This window comes from Cynocephalus volans, chromosome 10 (assembly GCF_027409185.1).
Source record: "Cynocephalus volans isolate mCynVol1 chromosome 10, mCynVol1.pri, whole genome shotgun sequence".
Lineage (NCBI taxonomy): Eukaryota > Metazoa > Chordata > Mammalia > Dermoptera > Cynocephalidae > Cynocephalus > Cynocephalus volans.
Genome location: NC_084469.1, coordinates 29,861,864 through 29,882,152, shown reverse-complemented (window position 1 = coordinate 29,882,152; position 20,289 = coordinate 29,861,864). Strand labels below are relative to the sequence as shown.

The 20,289-nt window shown below is 50.7% G+C and overlaps 1 protein-coding gene across 1 annotated transcript in view; it reads right to left on the bottom strand.

Annotated features, from left to right (window-relative positions):
- The window catches only part of RAP1GAP2 (RAP1 GTPase activating protein 2), a 215,970-nt gene that overhangs the window by 82,441 nt on the left and 113,240 nt on the right, over positions 1-20,289 (bottom strand). Inside the window, exon 4 of the mRNA XM_063109817.1 lies at positions 16,515-16,599. Coding sequence (XP_062965887.1) covers positions 16,515-16,599 — 85 coding nt within the window. The remainder of the gene's footprint in view (positions 1-16,514; positions 16,600-20,289) is intronic.

Below are 20,289 nucleotides of genomic sequence, written 5' to 3'. Positions count from 1 at the left end.
AATAAGCCTGCCTGGGAACAAGCCAAGTGATGCTCAGCATCCCACATGCGGTCTTCAGGATTCAACCAACTTAATGAGTTTCCTGTTAGCAGGACCAAGGCTAGCCTGTGAAGTGCCCTTGTGTGAATTAGAAAAGGGCACCCCTGTGGGTGGATCAATTAGAAAAAGGTACCCCTTTCTCTCGACAGACGCTGCCCCTTAATAGGACAGTAGATGGCCAGATTTCAGCCCTCATGCATCACCAGTGCTGGATGCCCCATGCACACCCTCTGGGGCTGGCCCCCACCACCACCCCCTATTTGCAGTCCAAGGAAGACAGCAAACTAGACGAGCCAGCCCCAGAGCCCCTGCCCTTGAAGCTCCATCCAGCTGAGGAGTCCGGGCCCTCCCCTGGGTCCCTTGGGAGTCTGTCCCTAGTGATCAGGGTGACAGCCCTCATGGGGCTGAGGCTGTGACCTGCCCACCTACCCACCCTTCACTACAGCCGATGGCCAATTCCCAGAGGAGACCATCTGGGTCATGGTGCAGGGTCCCACAGGCATCAAGCGAAGAGAATTAGAGATTATCGGTGGGTTGGAAGGCCCTGCCAGAGTGTTTGCCCGCCGGTGATATTGAATTTTAAACATGTGCGCCTGTTTACTCTTCCTGCCAGAGCCTTGCTGGCTGCCCCGTAGCCAGGCAACGCTATCTGACCTGGGGGACCAGGAGGGGGACTTTCCATGCCAGGCAGGTCACATGGGGGGGTTATCTAAGCACAGCTAGTGTGAGAATAATGAAGTGCCCTCCCCTCACCCCCCTGGGTAACCCAGACCCGCAAGAAGCAGAGGGTGGTCCTGGATCTTGGAACGAAAGTGGCGCCATTATTAGAACAGCACAGAAGCAGATCGCCAGGGTTGGTATCATTATCAACCTGGTGGCTGGTATCATTATCAACAGCTTTGCTGTTTCCCTCCTGGCCAAATTGATAGCCAGTAGGCAGAACTTGCAGCAAGAAAGACTGAGGTTAGAGGGGAGGAAGAAGATGACAATGTGCGACTGCAGGCAGACAAGGCACCTTCTTTCAAGAAAAGATTGGACAAGTCCAAATCAGGGCTGGGCAAACGGAGCTCGCGTATGTCTTTTTTTTTTTTTTTCCTTTTTTTTTTTTTTCCTTTTTTTTTTTTTTTGGTGACCAAACATTTTATTTCAGGGTCTTTTTTTTATTGAAACATACTGATTGTACATATTTATGGGGTATAGAGTTATATTTTAATACATGCATACAATGCGTGTTGATCTATTCAGGGTAATTAGCCTATTCATCACTGCAAAACTTAATCATTTCTTTGTGATGTGCACATCATTTCTTTGATCTCCTCTCTTCTGGTCATTTGGTTACATTCATTAAACACTATTGGTTATGGATTTCTAGGTCGACTGTACACCAATAGAGCTTATTTTTCCTACCTCACTGTGCTTTTCTGTCTATTAATTAGACTTTTGCTATCCCTCCTACTCCCTCCCCTTTCCCGCCTCTAGTAACCACAGTCCTTCTCTCTCCTTTTAATGTCTTTTTTTTTTTTCCTCAAGGAGTGGCTATGTTTCCACCTGGATGGGGGCTCAGCTAGTTGATGACTGAAGGTAACAAAATCAAGGTCATATCTCAGCTGCACACTGACAGCGTGAGTGTTGTGTGGACTTCTTTTCCCTGTGAAAAAGCTTAGGGACATGCAGCATGCCTACTCTTCAAACACACAGCCATGATGTCAGGGTGAGGAAACTCGATATCACATAAGCAGTCATGGCCTCACAAAGCAATGAAATCAGGCAGGTAGAGACTATGTCACAGAACCATGAATCCCATACAAGGAAGACCCACTGTGTGCTGAGCCCTCTAGCGTTTCCTCCAGGAAGCAGGTAAATATCCTCATTTTACAGATGAGGAACCCAGGCCTGACTAAAACTCAGCCTCTCCCACTGAACCATGAAGTGGCCTGACCTTGTGATAGACTGAATAATGCGCACACACACACACACACACACACACACACACACACACACACACACACACACACAAATGCCCTTGTGCTAATCCCTGGAACCTGTGAATACATGTGGTCACATAGCAAGGGCGGAACTAAGGTTGCAGATAGAATCAAGGTTGCCAATCAGCTGACCCTGACATGGAAAGAGTAGCCTGGATGATTCAGGGGGGTACAATGTAATCAAAAGTGTCATATAATTAGAAAGAGGCAGAAGAGAGAGACCAGAGAGATGGCAGCATGAAAAGGACAAGTTCCAATGCTGGTGGCTTTGAATATGCAAGGCATGGGGCCAGGAGCCAAGGAATACAGGTAGCCTAGAAGCTGGAAAAAGCAAGGGAATAATCCTGCCCAGAGTCTCTAGAGGTAACACAGTCCTGCCAACACCTTGATTTTAGCCCAATGCGACTCCCTTCAGACTTCTGACCTCCAGAACTGTAAGATGATAAATTTGTGTTGTCTTAAACCGCTAATGTGTGGTCCTTTGTTACAGCAGCCATTGAAACTAATAGAGACCTCCTGACAGGTGCAAGTGCAATCTGGCCTTGTGGGGAGGAAGGAACTGTGACACTCTGGCAGCATCCCTCCAAATGGGTAGCCAGCCTTTCCCCACTCCTCAAAACTGAAATGCTCTGTGGCATATGTTCACATCAGGGGTGAACTTTATGTTAATAACCACCTTGAAGCTCGGAGCTGTGCCTCAGGAAACCGGGTGGAGACTCCTAACTTTCCCTGGGCCCAGGACTCCTGCAGCAAGGAGAAAGGCGGTCCAAATGGGTCCTAGAGGACCACGCCATGCAAATGGGACTTGGGGCTCTGTCCATGGAGACAGGACTGTCCACGCCAATTCAGGCTGGACCGATAGCCTGTGCTTCCTGGTTCCTACCTCCACTAACAGCACCAACCTCAGGTTTCTCTGGACTCTGAATGCCCCACACGGCCTTGCTCTCCTGTTGACAAAGTTCCTAATCCTGGCCCAGCCCCAACACTTATGGGACCCTTCCCAGGCTTTACAGACCCATCCTCCTGCTCCTCAGCTGAGTGTGGCTCCTGACCAGCTTCCTGCTTTACTATTCTGGTGTTTGATGGACTCATTCCGAGGCTCTGTGGCCTAGAAGTACCTCCAGGACTCCAGAATCAATCCCCTCTTGACGAAATAACAGGAAGAGTGTCATCCAAGGATTTCCTGACTTTTTCAGCTTCCCAGGTCTCCCCTCCCTTGCCTCAACAGTCAAGAAGGGAACACTGGACCAGTGTTAAGGTCATGTCCCATCTTGTGTCCCTTTGAGAAACTGGTTTCTGTGGTTCTCACCTGTCCACAGCGATTACACCCTCAAAGAACAGAGATCATATCTTCCCAGCACAACCAAGAGTCACAAAGCATGAGGCCAAGCATAAATCAGCCACAGCTTCTGCCTCCTGTCGCCCACCAGCCACTTCTCCTAACCATGGAATGCCCACCCCAAAGGGGCACTCAAGTAGAGTCCTGAACCCCAACTGGACATCCACAGTGGGATGAGGCCAGAGGGCCAAGAGGGGATCTAATTTGATTCTCAGAATCAGCCTGATCCCCAGGGCATCTCTGGAGTGAGATAAAATTCTGGTCTCTTCTGGGCACCAGGACCACCCCTAGGAAGAAAGAGCTCTAGAAAGAGCAGCAGTCATCTGGCAAAGGTCTTAAACCAGGTGCTTTTAGGGCCAAGGAGGCTATAAGACAAAATAGGATTAGCGAGGGCACCTCCCTGCAAACAGTACTAACATCATGTTGGCCAGACAAAGCACATCTGAGGACAAATTTGGCTCAGTCCTACCAGTTTCTTATTCCTGATGAAGCAAGCCCAGCTCCTCCACCCCTCTCCTCTCACCCCTCTCTCTCCCTTCTCCAGCCGCTGGCCGCTCTCCTCCCTTCTTCCACCTTCCTTCCCTCCTCCCCTCTCCTTGCTTCTCCTCCACCTCCTCTTTCCTTTCTCCCAAATTCCTCCTCTTTTCCTCCTCTACAACAGACGATGCCACCCGGCCATCCACCCCCTACTTCTGGCTTCCCCTTTAGAGCCAGCCAGCCATCAGATTAACATCTGACATTTCAGAAACTTCTCGGTCCTGCTGCCAAATCAAATCAGCTCAGCCCATGTCATTTGCTAACAAACCCAATTCGCTCCCAAGATGGGTTCAGCTTGATTTCCACATGTAACTGGGCCCAGACTCTGGAACTCTCCCTCCACGTAGAGGGAGATGCAGACCCTATAAACCCAGCCTCCTGTTCCAAGAACAGCAGTTCCCTCCAAAGGGGAACACTCTCTGAACTCACAGGTGGCTCCACGTTTCCTCCAAAATCACCTAATTCTCATATCTCAAAGCAGGGAGCCAACCACTATGCATAGAGTTGAAATCATTTATTTTAAAAAAAATTAATGTCTCAGCCCTCAAAGGTTTGGGGTGGTGGTCGTGTTGTTTTTAATAATTTTTACCTCATCTTTAGAAGACTCATGGCAATTAATATCTCTTCCAGAAAGGAAACATTTATCCAACTTCAGCAATTCCTTCTGAGATGCTTGGTTTTTTCTTCACTGGTTACATGCAAGGAAAATCAAATTTAACTCTTTTTATTACAAAAGAGCACAAGCAGTGTGATCTCATTTCTGTATGCCTCTACCCGCTTGAACGATGCCAAGATGTCTGGACACTCAGCAAATGGTAAGAATGGATATTTCTGGATGGTAGGATTATTATTGGGCATTATTAGTTTTTTTTTTTTTTTTTTACTCTCTTTGTACTTTAGAATTGCTCTAATTTTTTATAATCTGCATATATCATTCTATTGAAAATAATTTTTTGTCTGTTTGGTTTTTGATTTGGTGGGGGGGTTCTTTTTTTTTTTTTTTTTTTCTGTTTGCTTGCAAAAAAGTCTTATGAAACATCTCCGAAAATACTGGGTTTTTTGGTTCACTGCCAAATTCTCAAGGTTGGATCAATTAATGAGGATTCATCGATCACCTATTATTGAGTATTTATTAAGCACCAACTACTAAGTGCTTATGAAACACCTACTGTGGGCCACTGTATACCAGGTCCTGTGGCAGTGAGGACGGGAGGGACACGCGCTGCCCCCTCTACATGAGCTGGAGCTGCAGTGGGCCAGTTCCTCCCAACCCTGCAAGGCCCTGCCCCCTACACACGCAGTCTTGCAGTCACACTTGAATGACACGCGACTACGGAAGGGTGAGTGGGTACTGGCAGAGCTTTGAGCCTCACCAAGCTCCCACCAGGAGTTCCCAGGAGAGGGCAGCCCGGACCCTGCAGTGAATTAAATGGAAGCCCCCAAAAAGCTATGACCACGACCAGGAAGCTGTGAATGTGACCTTCGTTGGAAAAGGGATCTTTGCAGATGCAATTAAGTTAAGGATCTCAAGATGAGATAATCCTGGATTACCCAGGCGGGCTCTAAATCTAATGATGACTGTCCTCATAAGAGACACACAGGGTAGAGACTATGCAAGGAGAAGAGGAGAACCCCTGGAGGACTCCCGAGAGCCTTCGGGGGAGCTGACACCTTCGTTTTGGACTTCTGGCCTCCGGATCTGTCAGAGAATAAATTCCTTTTGCTTTAAGCCCACCAAGTTTGTGGTCATTTGTTACAGCAGCCCCAGAAAGCAAATACACACCCCAAGGCCTAAAACTCCATCTCCACACTCAGCCGAGAGCAGGGAGTCTATCAGGGGTCCAGGGGAAAAAAGTCAACGGAAGGGGGACACACAGGAGGTACCTACTGGGGACCAGAACTGTGCAGTGACATCCCTTCAGGAACAAAACAGAACCCACCATCCACTGGCCCCCAAAGCCCCAGACACACCAGGCTTGAGTGTCCAGCAAATGACACTCCTACGTGGGGGTGGGGGCACAGAATCTGGCAGCAGCCCACTGCTGAGCCGGTCTCAGTGAAGTGTCCGTGGCAGCTGGAGAAGGGCAGGATGCTCAGCTAAGCCACCCTATGCATGTCTGCCTTACTGGCCATGGAAACGAGCACGCATACCCATTAGGTACCAATAGGTAATCAATCCCTCCCAGTGCCGGGTGCTCTATGAAGCCCCTGCCCCCCTGCTTCCTCCCTTAATCCTCACAACAGCCCACTGGGGTGAGCTCAGGTCTATAAATGAAGGAAGCGAGGTTCACAGAAGGCTACGGAACTGCACACAGTGTCACACAGGTGCTTACTAAATCCCAGGACCAGGACAAGGGCTCTGTCCCCAGACTCAGCACAGTCCACTGGGGAAGGCAGGACCCAGAACAAGCAGGGATGTCGCAGAATCAGGTGCCACGTTCTAGGATGGGGCAGCTGGTCAGTTCTTCACAGGCAGATGGTGTGACTGGGGTGACAGCAGCCTGGGAAGCACCCCCGGGGAGACGCCCTGAAGGCCAAGTGCTCTAGCAGAGTCCTCTGAATGAACGCGAGGGCCAGAGCCAGCCTTGAACAACAGGCAGAAAAGAGGAGAGAACCGGGGGAAGGGCGGAGGGTGGCCTGAGGAGGGAGGGCCCCGCAATTCAGCACCTGCACCAGTCGGCGGACACCCAGACAATGGAGTACTCAGCCTGAAAGGCGGCTATGCCCGACTGGCCCCCCTCGGCCCCCCTGCCCCCTCACTTCTAATATTCCCCACAAGTGTCTGTCCCAGAAATACAGACTCATTTCAGTACTAGCTGCAGGTGAAAGGAATTAGGAACTTCTGATGGGGACAAACAGATCATAAAATGCATTCCAAGGCCAACCTCGGGACTCTCCACAGCCCTGAATTATCCAGGTCTCCACTCAGTCTAATCCCAAAAGCCTTTATGAGGATATCACCATGGGGACCACCTGTGACCTCTGTTTAGGTCAGGGCAGTCTGACTCGGATTGCAAGAGTTGGGAGACCCATCCGGAAAGAGGCTCCCTCCCTGAAGACCCCTCCCTCAGGTCTATCTGTTTGCTGGGCTGAATCCTCGGTTCTGGCCTTTTTCCAGCACCCTCAGTGCCACCCCCATTTATCAGGCAGGGTTTGGGGTCTGGTGCACAAGGTTCTTGCTCACAGAAAGGCAATTTCAATTCTTGTTCATTCCACATGGACAGTCCCCTCATCTGTGGGCACGTGGCAGGGCAGAAATCAGGGAGTCCTGAGGAGAAACTATATTAACTACAGAAAAAATAGTTACTTCCTCCAGCTTTCTCTCTAAGCAGTGCTATTCTCTGCACATTTCAGAAAAAAATGTTTTTTTGGAGGAATAAAGAGGACCGGTATTTATGCAGCACATGCTGCACGCCTCTGTTCTAAGTGATGAATGTATGTTATCTCACTTAATCCTCATCACAACCACAGGAGGCAGGTACTCTTATTATGCCTGTTCTACAAATGGGGAAACTGAGGCACAGAGAAATTACACAGCTAAGAAGTGGGGAAGCCATAAACCCAGGCAGACTGGCTCCAGGAATTGTGTTCTTAACTATTATTCTATATCGCTTTGTCTTTTTGAGAAAGAACTTTAAGGGCATCTGGGACCGGGTCAAGGGGACTGGATGAGCCTCCCTGGCAGGGGACATCATGGCCAGTCAGAAGGAAAAGAAAATGGGCTGGAGAATCAAAGGAAAAAAGAAGATTCCAAAGAGAGATTTGGGGAGCCCAGGAGGCCTGTTCCTCCCACACAGAGGAGAGAAGGAACAAGTTGCAGTGGCCACATGCCTAGGCCAAGGCCTGTGGCGTGGGCTCCATCACACATTTCTAGGGAACAGAGCTCTCTTCCGGGGCCTCCAGCTCGGAAGGCCGTGGGCCCAGAGACACATGGGAACAGGCAAGGGACTCTTGTGAGCACGGTGAAGCCCTAGAGAGAAGCCCTGACCGTGTATTCCTCAAAGGCAAGAACCACATCTAAATCATTCTCATCACCACTGTCCTCACAGCCCATTACTGAGCACCTGCTATGTGTCAGGCACTCTACTAGCTACTAGCTCTACTAGCTGCTTTGTGGATTACCTTGTTACTGCTCACGCCCACTCATCCAGGTGGCCATTGTCCTTATTATACAGGTGAAGAGACTGGAGGTCAGGAAGTCTAAGTGACTTGCTCAAATGATTCACGCAGAGCAGCTTGCAGTAGGAGTTAAGACAGCCCAGGCTTCAGAGCCACCAAGACAGACCTGAATCCAAATCCTGGCTCTGCCACTCACCAACTGTGGGACCTTGAGCAAGTAACTCAATCTCTTGTGACAATTTCAATCAGAGATGCCAGAAGTAATTCATCTCAAATGACAACTCCACATGACTGTCAGTGGCTGCTGCAGTGCTTTGTTGGACAGGATTCTGAGACCACATCTAAGCTCCTGAGAAAGACTGCCATGATCAATTACTAATATCTACCATGGGAGCAAAAGGGTGGAGTGATGATGCAAATGTCACATGTTTTCTATCCCTGATCTAGAGAAACTTCATGGCTTGTAGAGACACTATGCAAATACATGGGTGCACTTACAAGGCAGCAGATTTTTGACTAAGGCACCAAAGCAATTCAATGGGGAAAGGAAAGTTTTTTCAACAAATAGTGCTGGAACTACCAGATATCCACAGGAGAATAGATGGACCTAGACGCCTACATCATGTCATACACAATTAAGTTAAATTGAGATGCATTGTAGACCTATAGTTAAAACTACAAAGCCTCAAGAAGAAAACATAGAAAAAAATCTTTGTGACCTGGGGTAAGCAAAGGCTTTTTAGGACACATAAAGCTATAGACATAAAAGGAAAAAAAATCCATAAATTAGACTTCATCAAAATTAAAACTTCTGCTCATCAAAGACACTGTTAAGAAAAGAAATGAACTTGCATCCAAAATATGTAAAGAATGCCTACAAGAAGATGAACCGATTTTAAAGGGGAGGAGGAGCAAAAGGAACTGTTAAGAATAGTCAATAAAACAAAAAAGTGTTCAACATCATTAGTCACCAGAAAAATGCAAATTAAAATCACAATGCGATATTGCTACACACCCACTCGAATGGCTAAAATTAAAAAGACTGATAATGGCAAATGCTGGCAAGGACATCGAGCAGCCAGAACTCTAACAACAGTGCTGGTGGGAATGTAAAACGGTACAACCATTTGGCAAATCGTGTGGCAGCTTCATACAAAGTTAAACATTCACCTACCCTTTGACGCAGCAACTCCACTCCTAGATATTTACCTTTGACAAATGAAAACACATGTCCAAACAAAACAAAACAAAATCTATAACAGAACGTTGATAGCATTTGGCTATTAATTATAGTCAAAACTGGAAACACCCCAAATGTCCCTCAACAGGAGAATAAACAAACGAACTGTGGTGTATTCACACAGCGAGATGTTACTCAACAATACAAAGGAACGAACTACTGATAGCCTCAGCCGTGTGGGCAAATCTCACAGATACCACACCACATAGGACACAAAGGAGTATATACTACATAAATCCATCTGAATTAAGTTCTAGACCAGACAAATAATTTAGGGTGAAAAAAATCAGAACGCTGGTTGCTTCTGGAGCGGGTAGTTGGGATTGACTAGGAAGAGACATCAGGGAACTTTCTGGGGTGATAGAAATGTCCTATATCTTGATCAGGGTATGGGTCACATAGGTATATCCATTAATAAAAGTATGCAGTTAAGATTTATGCATTTACATGTATGTAGATTTTTAAAAATCTACTTACACCTAAAGTAATTTGCAAGAAGGAGTTGGCCTAAAACACACAAAAAAATCAGAGGAAATATACATAATTATAGGTATGCACACATGAGGGGGTGGGTGCATGCAGGAAGATGCGCACGCAGACATCTCCGTGTTCTTAAGCCTCCAGGGAGCATCCCCACCCACAGCAGTCAAACAGGTCCTTCCTCGTGTCTGCCTTAAGTCGGACATGCAATCCCCTTGGCCTATGCCCTGCTCTCGGACTCCCCTGTCCACTGGCCTGCACGAAATCAAAGGGCTGATGGGAAGTGGCTCCTGAGAAGATAGCACATGTCCCAGCCATGTCTGGATCAGGCAACATAAATGGGGTTTGTGTGGAGACCAGAGACAGCTCTTCCAGGGCCCACAGAGCCTCAACAAGGCCACTGGTGAAGACTCCCTCCAGCAGTGGTAAGGGGGGAAAAAGATATTTGTCCCAACTCTCACAGGCCCCTCCAGGGATTTCTTGAAGAGGGGAAAACCAAACCTCCTTGCTGATGTCCTTGAGCCCTTCTTCTGCCCCAGCCCAAGAAGGCTCCCAACCCCCTTCCCACAAATGCCTCCTCACCTCATCCATCCAAAATCAGTAGATTTAAGGAAGGCTGACATCCCCTCACTCAACCCTGGTAGATGGGGGCAGTCTCCCTCCCCAGCCCAGGCAGAAGACAGGGGACAGGAACTAGGGGCAAACTGAAGAGATGGAATCAGGCCTGGGGAAGTGCTACGAGCCAGATAGGAAGCCCCCACCCCACCCTCAAAGAGAGAGTGGCTGGTGGGCGATTCGTGAGCCGGAAAGGGAGACAAGGAGCAGACCCAGCACAGCTCTGCTCAAAGGGATGAAGAGGGCTGCTGTGGCCCCCATTCCCTTCCTTGGCAGGTGAAGCTTGCACACCTGCCTTACCCTATCCGTGAGGGCTTCTGGGGGCAGGAGTTGGTCGGGAAAGCAAAGCACTGAAGGAGCACTGTAGGAACAAGACTTTCTGTTCATGCCTGCAGTGAGAACCCCAGGCCTCCATTATCCTCTTCCGCAAAGGAGAAGGTCTGTGAGGGGGCTGCCCTTGACTTGGGGTCCGGTGGGGCTCCAGGGACAAGTCTGACGGTTCAGATCAAGGTCAGATAAGTCCCAGCATAGTCAACTTCAACAAAATGCTCTGTGTACTTACCGTAAGCTTCAAGAGAGTCAGCAGGACCAACCCCAGCCCCTCCATTTCGCAAAGCCCAGAAAGGCTATTGTCTGCGTTCCGGGGGCTTGGCCCAAACCCCATGCCTGCCATTAGGACCCCTTCTGCATCTCCCACCCCACCTCCCCACAAGCCTTCCCACTCCTCTGCACCCCACTGAGAAGCCACACTTCACATTTGAGTCTCAGTCTCAGCCATATGGTTTCTTCTACTCAGTTACCGCCCCCTGCAGACCAGCAGGCTCTTGGAAGAGCAGCTTAAGCATGACCCCATGGGACCTAGCACAATTCTGGGCACACAATCAGCCCTCCCTAATGCCTGCTGATCCATCTGGGCATGAACACAAGATTCATGAAAAATGTGGGCCTAGAAACATCCACAGCACCCCCAGGGAGACAGCCCCAAGCCCCTCTCCCAGCCCACCATGCGCCATCCACAGTTTGAGCTCTGGCTGGGAACTGGGCTCTCATTCAGCCCATCTGCTCAGCAGCTCTTTGGTTGCTTTTTCTCAGCTTCATGTTAGCAAGAAAAAAAAAAAGAAGAAGAACCTTGAGAAACACAAAGAGCAAAGAGGTGAATGAGGGAGGTACGTAAAGGGCCAGTTGCTGCAAGCCTGCCAGGAGGACAGAGGTAGATTCGGGCTGGAGGCCAGCTACTGCTCAGGTGGGAGAAGCAACTACAGGAGGGCTGTCCCTGAGTGTGTGGGGGTGGGAAAGAAAAGGACTTGGCCAAAAATGGTTTGAGTCTTAGAATTTAACTTACTCTGTTGACTACAAGAGGAACACAATGGGACCCTGAGCAAGTCATTTCCCACCTCCCCGTCTCTGGTTCATCTAAAAAGGAAATTGACTGTCCCTCCCTGACATTCTAGGATGCCCAAGCTAATCAACCAAAAGGGCACCCCTGCCACTACCCCCCACCCCAAGCCTGTATTGCCAAGGGAACCAGGTGAAGCCTTCCCCCACTGCCCAGATGCTCAGAGGGTAGAGAACCAATTCATGAACCCCCAGGGCCAGAGACCTCCAAAGAGAGTCCAGCCTCCACCCCAAGGAGTCTCAGGCCTCCAGTGTGCAGCAATAACCTGGTGGGTTGGGAGGTGTCAATGAAGCAGGGGCTTGGTCCCACCTTTGGAGATGGACATTGCAGGTGGGAGCCTGGGTATGCAGAGCTAACACCAGGTGAAACTGATGGGGAAGAAGGGGGTCTTCCGTCCACATGCTGAAGAGCACATGTCTAGAGGCTTCATTTAGAAAAGTATTACCTGGAGATAAACGGTCTGCTGGGATATAAGATTCAAGCAAAACCAGAGGAGTGGAGGATCAGGACCAGAGCAAATCCTCTGACCTGGATGTCCCATAGAGTCGGTGACTATAAACATCTCCCAGACATCTATCCCAAGCCAGGGTCTGAGGACCCAAAAAACAGGACAAAGTCTTCACTCAAGGAGTTCAGTGGAGGGAAAGATAAAAACACCAGCAACAAGAAACTGCAATATTATGTGATCACAGTCACAAAAGGGACACTCCCTCTGTAGTGAGCAGGTTAGTGTAAGGTGAGGATGGTGGCTTTAAATCCCTTATGGGCAGCTCTGTACACAGGAAAAAAAAATGTTCTAGCCACAGACTCCTCACCACAGCCATAGACTGTCTGAGCTGCAGTATAAACCCAAATGACAGTCAGAAAGAGACCCCTCAGTCAAGATACATCACACACACTGGCCCTAACACCAGCCACAGAAGGGTTCCAACCCAGCCTGAGTTCCCAGCTCTGACTCCCCTTGGGGTCTAGACAATAGAGTCACAGGCTGGGTGGGAAATTCCTGAGCTGAGTTCAAAGAGGAGAAGGACAGAGACCGGGGAGGGGGGGGCGGAATATGTCTTCTGACTGTGGGTCATTGAGGTTTCCCTGCAGGTTGTCACTCTGCTCTGGGCCTGCCTGAGGCCTCCTCCCTGACAGCCCCCTGGCCCTGCAAGGGCCACAGCAGAGCTGGGGCAGGCACTCGGCGGATGTTCATAAGTCATTTTTTGAATGAATATGTTAATGAATAATGCCTTGCTTGTGATCCAGATTCCTGATCACTCCTTTCTCTCCTGCATCTCCTTGTACCCTCCTGGCTCCCTCCTATCAACTTTTCCACACACTCACGTCTCCCCATCTCACAGAGACTGTCTACTCCCGACTCTTTCACCAGCTCCTCTCACTCCTCCACACACTGCCATGTGCCGTCCATCCCCGTTCCTCACCGGAACTACTCTCAGTTACATCCCCAGCATCCGCCAGGCCACTAAGCCCAGTGGCCACTGTGCACTCCACAGAGTACTTGGTCCCCCAGCAGTGGATGCAGCTGCCCCTCCCTCCATGACTAGGCCCAGCCCCATCCACAGAGACCCCAGTACCAGCCTTTAGCTGGGAGGGAACCTCGAGGTGCCAGCCCAGGAACCACTCGTCTCACTCCACCCTTTCCCTGAGGATCTCATCCGTCCCAGAGCTTCAACTCCCTTCTCTATGGGAATGACCCCTAGATGTTTACCTCCAGCCTAGACCCTTCTTCTGAGCCTGGCCCCAAATACTCTGCTCCTCACTAGCATCCCCATTCATGTCTCTGGCAGGTCCAACTCAGCACTCCACGTAACCCTCATCCTCCCTCCTGGGCCACCCCTATCTCAGAAAATAGCTACACCATGCATCCAGTTGCTCCAGACCTGGGGGCCATTCTTGCCTCCTCTCTCTCCCCAAATCTCATAGCTCCTCAATCTACTGCCTGGGAAATCTGAGATCCGACCACTTCCAAATAACCACTGGCCCCTAGAAGGCAGGCCTCGATCCTCTCCCCCTGGACTCCTGCAGCCGCCTCCAACTCAGCTCCTGCTTCCCACACAATGGGCAGGGTGATTTTCCAAAAGTCCCATCATCTTCACCTTCTGGCTACAATCTTCAACGACTTGAATGCCCTTAGTTAGGACAAACTCCAAACTCTTCAGCAAGTGTCTGCTTGATCTGGTCCCTGCCTGTGTACCCAGCCTCTTCCACCCTAACTCAGGGTATTCCAGTAATTCTGGTCTTCTTCCAGTTCCTCTGGCACAAACATCTCTTCCTTGGCTGCCTCAGGGCATTTACACCAGCCTACAGCAGTGCTGCTCAAGCTGTCATGTGCATCCAGATCACTCGGAAATGCTGGTAAAATGAAGATTCTGAATCAGTGGTCTAGGGAGGGACCTTAGATTCTGCATTTCTCAGGAGCTCCCAAATGATGCAGGTGTTGTGCATCTAGCAAGGATCTAGAACACTCTCTTCCACTCTGACTCCACCTTTGCCTGAGTCCTACTTGACTCTCAGGGCTCAGCTTCAATAACATTTCCTCGAAGAAACCCTACCTGTCCCTCTTCAACAGTAAGTTAGCACCCCCACCCACCATCCAACCTTATATTCTCCCTGAGCTGCATGTGCTTCTCCTTTGGAACATTCACATGTAACTGTCCATCCCTCATTCTTGACATTGGTTTTTCAACTTTTGGCTCCCTAGCTAGACTACAAGCTCCAAGAGAGCAGGGACCGTAACATCTTGTTCACTACTAGGTCCCCCAGCACCCAGCACTGGACCTGGCACATTATCAGCACTTATAGTCAAAAATTTTGCCTGACCTGCGTCCATTTCCCCTTATTCTCGTAGTAGCATCCCAATTTTCCTTTGAGGAGCCACCCATCCCCCACACTCAGTTCTTATGATTTAGGTAGATGGTCATGAGACCCAGGTCTGACCAATCAGAGCCTTCCATCTCTCTGGTCATAATGATTGGCTCCAAGATAGAGACATGTGACCTGAGCCAGGCCAATCAGCTTCCTCCTAGGGACTTTCATCAGAACTACTGGGAAAAAGATACTCTTCTTCCCACTGGGGTTACTTAGCAGGTAAGAGCCGCTGTCACCATCCTGCCACCACAGAGACAGAGCTCGACAAAGAATGAAACAAACACAGAAGAGAGATAGAAACAGGCAGATATCATGGATGCAGCCATGCATGCCTGGCATCTATATTTGCCATTACAAGGGCAAAAAATTCCCTTTTATGCCTAAGCCAAAGTGAGTTATGTTTCTGTTACTTGCAACTGAGTCCTGACTAGTACACATTCAAATAAATGTGGGGTGTTGAATGAATTCAATGAGCTTGTAAGTAAAGTCTGCCAAGAGAACTCAGTGACTCCTCCTAGGAGAATTTCAGAGTTCTCCCTCCAAACTCCCACCATCCACGAACACAGACACAAGCATCCCACCCCCAACTGTGCAGACCAAGGGGCTGAAACTCAGAATGGCAGCATGCTCCTCAGCATTACTCTGTGCAAACAAGCCACTCCGGCACTTGGCTTAGACACCAGCACTGGAACTAGGCTGGTGAAAGTGGTCTGCCTTTCAATGCTCCCTGGGTACCACACCAGGAGGAGTCCTTAGTCAGCCCTGCACCCTGTCCTGCCCCCTGTCCTGCCCCCTGCCCACTGCTAAACTCCTAACCCAAACAGGGCATGCTCTGACTACCATTCTACATGTTCCCCTTTGGTGTACATGTGGCTCTGCGCATGGTAGGCATCCAATATGGGATGATAACAGGAAGATGGATGATTTTTATCTGCTTCCTTTGGGGGTGTCACCTTGCAACAGATTAGGTCAGGGAAGAGGGGTATAATAAGGGGCTGCAAGAAAGAGATGCCTAATCATTTCCCTATGAGACACCTCAGATCAGAGCCCGAGGACAGAGAGAAGGGCTGGCCTAGATGTCCCCTAGATGACTCAGGAGGCAGATGACTTCTTCAGAGCTAGCTCTCGCCTTATAAAGTGTGAAGGAGGAACGGGGGGAAAGAGGCAGGAAGGGAGGCAGGTTCACGGCAGCCTAGGCAGGAACCCTGGCTGAGCCAAAAGTCCTCCCTGAGGGCCAGCTCAGACCTGTGTGGCCATCCTGCCAAGGGGGACTAAAAGGTGAAGGGGAAAGGGCATGGGGGGGAAGGTACTACCCCCTCGACTCCTTTCCAGGAATAGGAGGATCCTGGGCCGGGGGTCCTGGGATGTGGTATCCCCAGGAAATAGGCTTATGAATGGAGCAATGATAGGAAAAGAACTACTGTCCCCCCAGAACCTCCAGGACAGCTCTCCCACAGAGATTGGGGCAACAGGGCCAGTCATAGGTGGGAAGACCAACACAGAAGCGCCAGTCAAGTCCCAAAAAGGCCCCACTCCCAGCCGCAGAGAGTCCTCCCGGGCAGCAGCCCCTTAAGGCACCAGCTGCACTCTGTCTCCCTCACGTGCTCCTGTCTGGGCCCTTGTTCCCAAACCCCATTACTCCATGAGGCCTCTTGCTAATTACCAAGCATCCTGCAACCCTACTTCAGCCCCTCGACACATACACCCCTGAGTCCCAGTCATGCTTCTACTGCACTATGAGCCTAATTGGATGCTGCCTCCAGAGGTGTCAGGCCTTCCACGACCCCAACGGGACAGGAGCAGCTGGGCCTGGAGCTGGAGCAACAGCAAGACCTCCAGACTTTCCCCCACATGCGTCCCCCCCCTGCTTACTGACTCAGAGTCTCTTACCTTCATGGTGGGAGGCGCAGTGAGAGGAGGGGACAGCGGCCGGTCTGGGAGGGTCACATCCGAGCTGTTGGCCAGCTCCTGCTTCCTGCGAAGAGGCCAAAGGACACAGAAAAGGTGAGTGTGGGCCTGCCTGCACCCTCCCCTCTCTCCTCTAAGAGTGGCTAGACTTGGGGACTCAGTTTAACACACCATGCAGAGAACTAGGGTTGACTGCATTTTCTTCACCGCGATGTACTAACATCTAAAGCAGCGCGACTCCAGTGTGGTCCTTGGATCACCAGCATCAGCTGGGAACTTGTTAGAAATGCAAATTCCCAGGTGCACACCAGAAGCTCCAGTGCTGGAGCCCAAGAATCTATGTTTAAACAAGCTCTCCAGGTGATTCTGGTGCACGCTGAAGTCTGAGAACAGCTGGCCTAAAGAGATACAGGACTCACAGAGGAGAAGGGGAGAGGGGTAAACGTTTGGAATTCAGTCTCCCTCGGGCCCTTCTGTATAAACACACACACGCACGCACGCACACACACACACACACAGGCCCTAGCCAGAGAGCTGACCTTGGGAGTATGGGGCTGCCTGCTGTGTAAGCTGCAGGTAAAACTTATTTTAGTCCATGTGGGCTAGGACCGTGGAGAGGCAGCTAAACAGAGTCACGTCACCATGGCAACGTGACTGTGACAAGTTCGCTCTCACACACTCCCCACTTTCCATCTGGCCCTTGCTGGTGACCAGGGAGTGCTTGTTTGCAATCCCATCACCAGGCAGACTGTGGGGTGGGGGATAAGCCTTCAGAGCAATGGTTGCACAAGACCAGCTGGGCCAAACCTGAGGAATCCCGAGGCGAGGGACTCCGGTGTCCTGGCTGTACCCTGCAGGGGCAGGAGGGTCAAGGATGACAGTATTAAGTGTCTGAGAAGACCAGGCTGAGACTTCAAAGCCCCCAACTTTACAAGTGTTTCCTTCTCCAGAGGTCCTACCTGAAGCAGCCAAGAGAATAAGCCCAACACACCAGTGTCCCACTTAAGTGACCAAAGGACCCCCACTGCCACTGTAAGAGAATACTTCTGTCCCTCTTTCCGGCCCAGGTCCTGCCAGCGGGAGTGACAGCTCCAAGCCCAAGCCTTCTTCATGAGAGAAGCCCACCCTCCCTATAGAGCCCAGCCCTCAAGCTTTCTAGAGGAAAGCCCTGGCCCTGGGGCCCAGACACCACCCCTTCCCGGCTCCCCTAAGACCACGGGGCAAGCCCACTGTAAGAACACCTCCTGGAAAACCAGGCTGGGCCCTCAGGGCTATGGCCACCCTACACAACAACCCTTGCCTGCCCCTGCAGCTGGCCACCCCTCACTGTCCTCTAAGCAGTCAGATAAGAAGGCTGGAGCACATCTGGCTTAGCAAAGGATCCATATGACCCCATTAATCTCAACCTGGCAATCCTGCCTTTCCACTCCTCCATCTGCTTTCCTCCTTCTTTCTTCCTGGGCTTTGGTGATGTGACCTATGATGGCTGGAGAGGGGGCCCCCTCCCTCCTGATCCAGACTGAAACTGGCACAAGAGCCAGCGGGGCCAAGGCTCAGCATGTGCACACGTGCACACAAAAGAATGAACCAGCTCCTGCTACCTCCCAGCTACAGCCCCCAGCCTCTCTCCCTTCCATTTACGGCCTCACACGTTACCACTGTGGAGTCCAGTCTGGCTGCTCTGCTCCTCACCTGCCTGTGGATCCAACAAAACTGGGTCCAGCACAGGCTCACCCTCCTGTCCTTCAGCCCTCTCCCAAGCAGCCACTGCTCCTTCTCCATGGGTCTGGCCCCAAGAGCCATGATATGAGGAAAAGGAAGAAAGGAAGGTTGATCAAGGATAGGAAGCACCACCCTCAGGTCCCCTAAGGTGAGGACAAAGGCAGCTTCCCCGTGGAGCCTGTGGGGAAAAGCGTGCAGGGAGAGGAGGGAAGGCAAGCCCCCACCCGTCGTCCATAGGGCTGCTCTGGGCTGAGCTGAGGACCTCTGGCCTGCTCCCCTGGAGACGGCTTGTAGGCACCTTGACCAACAGCAGCCCTGGCTCTCCAGGAACACGAGCCATAGAGGAGGGCATTGCTAGCAGGTTTTTAGCATCACTGATCAAAGGACACTCATACACAGTCATGCTGTCTGGTTCTCTCCATAAAATGTCAACGCCCATGGGACCAGAGCAGATGAGATTATCATCCACGGTCCTGAGTCCCCGGCAAAGGGCCCTGAACCCAACCCTCCCCAGGCTGAGCCCCTCTCCCCTGCACCAGCCTGTTTCCCCCGGATGCTAGATAAGCTCCTGGAACCAGTCTCCTGGGGAGTGATGAGGCACAGTGGAAGCACAGGGCAGCTTCTGGCCAGAAGGGTTTCCCAAGGGCCGCCCGGGAGTTTGAAAGGTGCTGGAGCAGGAATGAGCACCAAGGGCTACCAGCCTCATGCTAACTCCAAGGCAGTGTCCAAGACTCCAGGGGGATGGCAGGGTGGGCAGAAGGCATGACTGCTGCGCTCAGAAAGAGCAGAACTCAGAGTAAACACAGGTCCTTGGTCACAAATTAGAATCCACCCTGACTTGGTGTACAGATGGCTTCAAGTGGCACCTATGGGGGCATGAGCCACACTGCACCATCCCCACTCGTGAGTCCAGCCCTCACTTCCATTTAAGACCTAACTGCCTGCTACGGGTTGAATTGTGTCCCCCAAAAAGATATGTTGAAGTCCTAACCGCCAGTACCTGTGCATATGACCTTATTTGGAAATAGTCTTTGCAGATATCAAGTTAAGATGAGGTCATTGGGTAGGCTCTTAATTCAATATGACCAGTGTCATTATGAGAAGTGAAGGAGACCATGTGAAGACACAGACACGTAGGGAGAAGGCCATGTGACAGCAGAGGCAGAGACGAGAGTGATGCCGCTGCAAGCCGAGGATCGGCGGCCACCACCAAAAGCTACAAGAGGCAGGAAGAATTCTTCCCAGAGCCTTCAGAGGGATCATGGTCCTGCTGACACCTTGATTTTGGACTTCTAGCTTCCAGAACTGAGACAATAAATATCTGTTGATTTATGCCACCCCGTTTGTGTACTTGGTAATGGCAGCCCTAGGAAACAAACGTGCCACCAAGTCCCAGGTCCTAGCCTTGGCCTTGTGAGTGGAGGACCAAGAACAAGGAGCATGAAATCCCTGCTGCCATCCCATCACCCCTGCTCTGATCAGTGGTGCTTAACCTCATCCTGCCCCAGCCCTCACAACCAATGACATTTACATGTGAGCCACCTCCCAAGGACAGCCAGGCCTGGCCCTGCCACCAGCTGGTGCAGAGGTAAGATAGAGAAAGAGCCGTGGCGCTCAGCGCAATCCCAGCCTTCTCTCTCCCACTCAGGCAAACGTATCACACATGAGTAGGTGAAAGCGAAGTCATTATATCAAGGGATAACCTTGAATCTGCTCTAATTTATTATAAGCAAAAGGTAAATCAGTAGCAGAGGTGAATGCTTTCTTGTGACCCACAGTGATCCTGCCATATGTCATGGCCCTGAGATAGAAAAGTGTTTCCCAACCAACCCAGCCAAATACACAGGGCTGTAATGACACAGGGGCCCAGACCCACACAGGGACCCACAGAGGAGGGGTTTGCACTGGGGACAGCTTGGAAAGGAGAAAATAAAAAAAGGACGATGGAGAGAAGGCAGAGAAGCGGAGGAGGAAGATTACACACTCGGCTGAAAGAGAAGGGTGGTGACAGTGGGCTGAATGGGCAGGTCAGGAG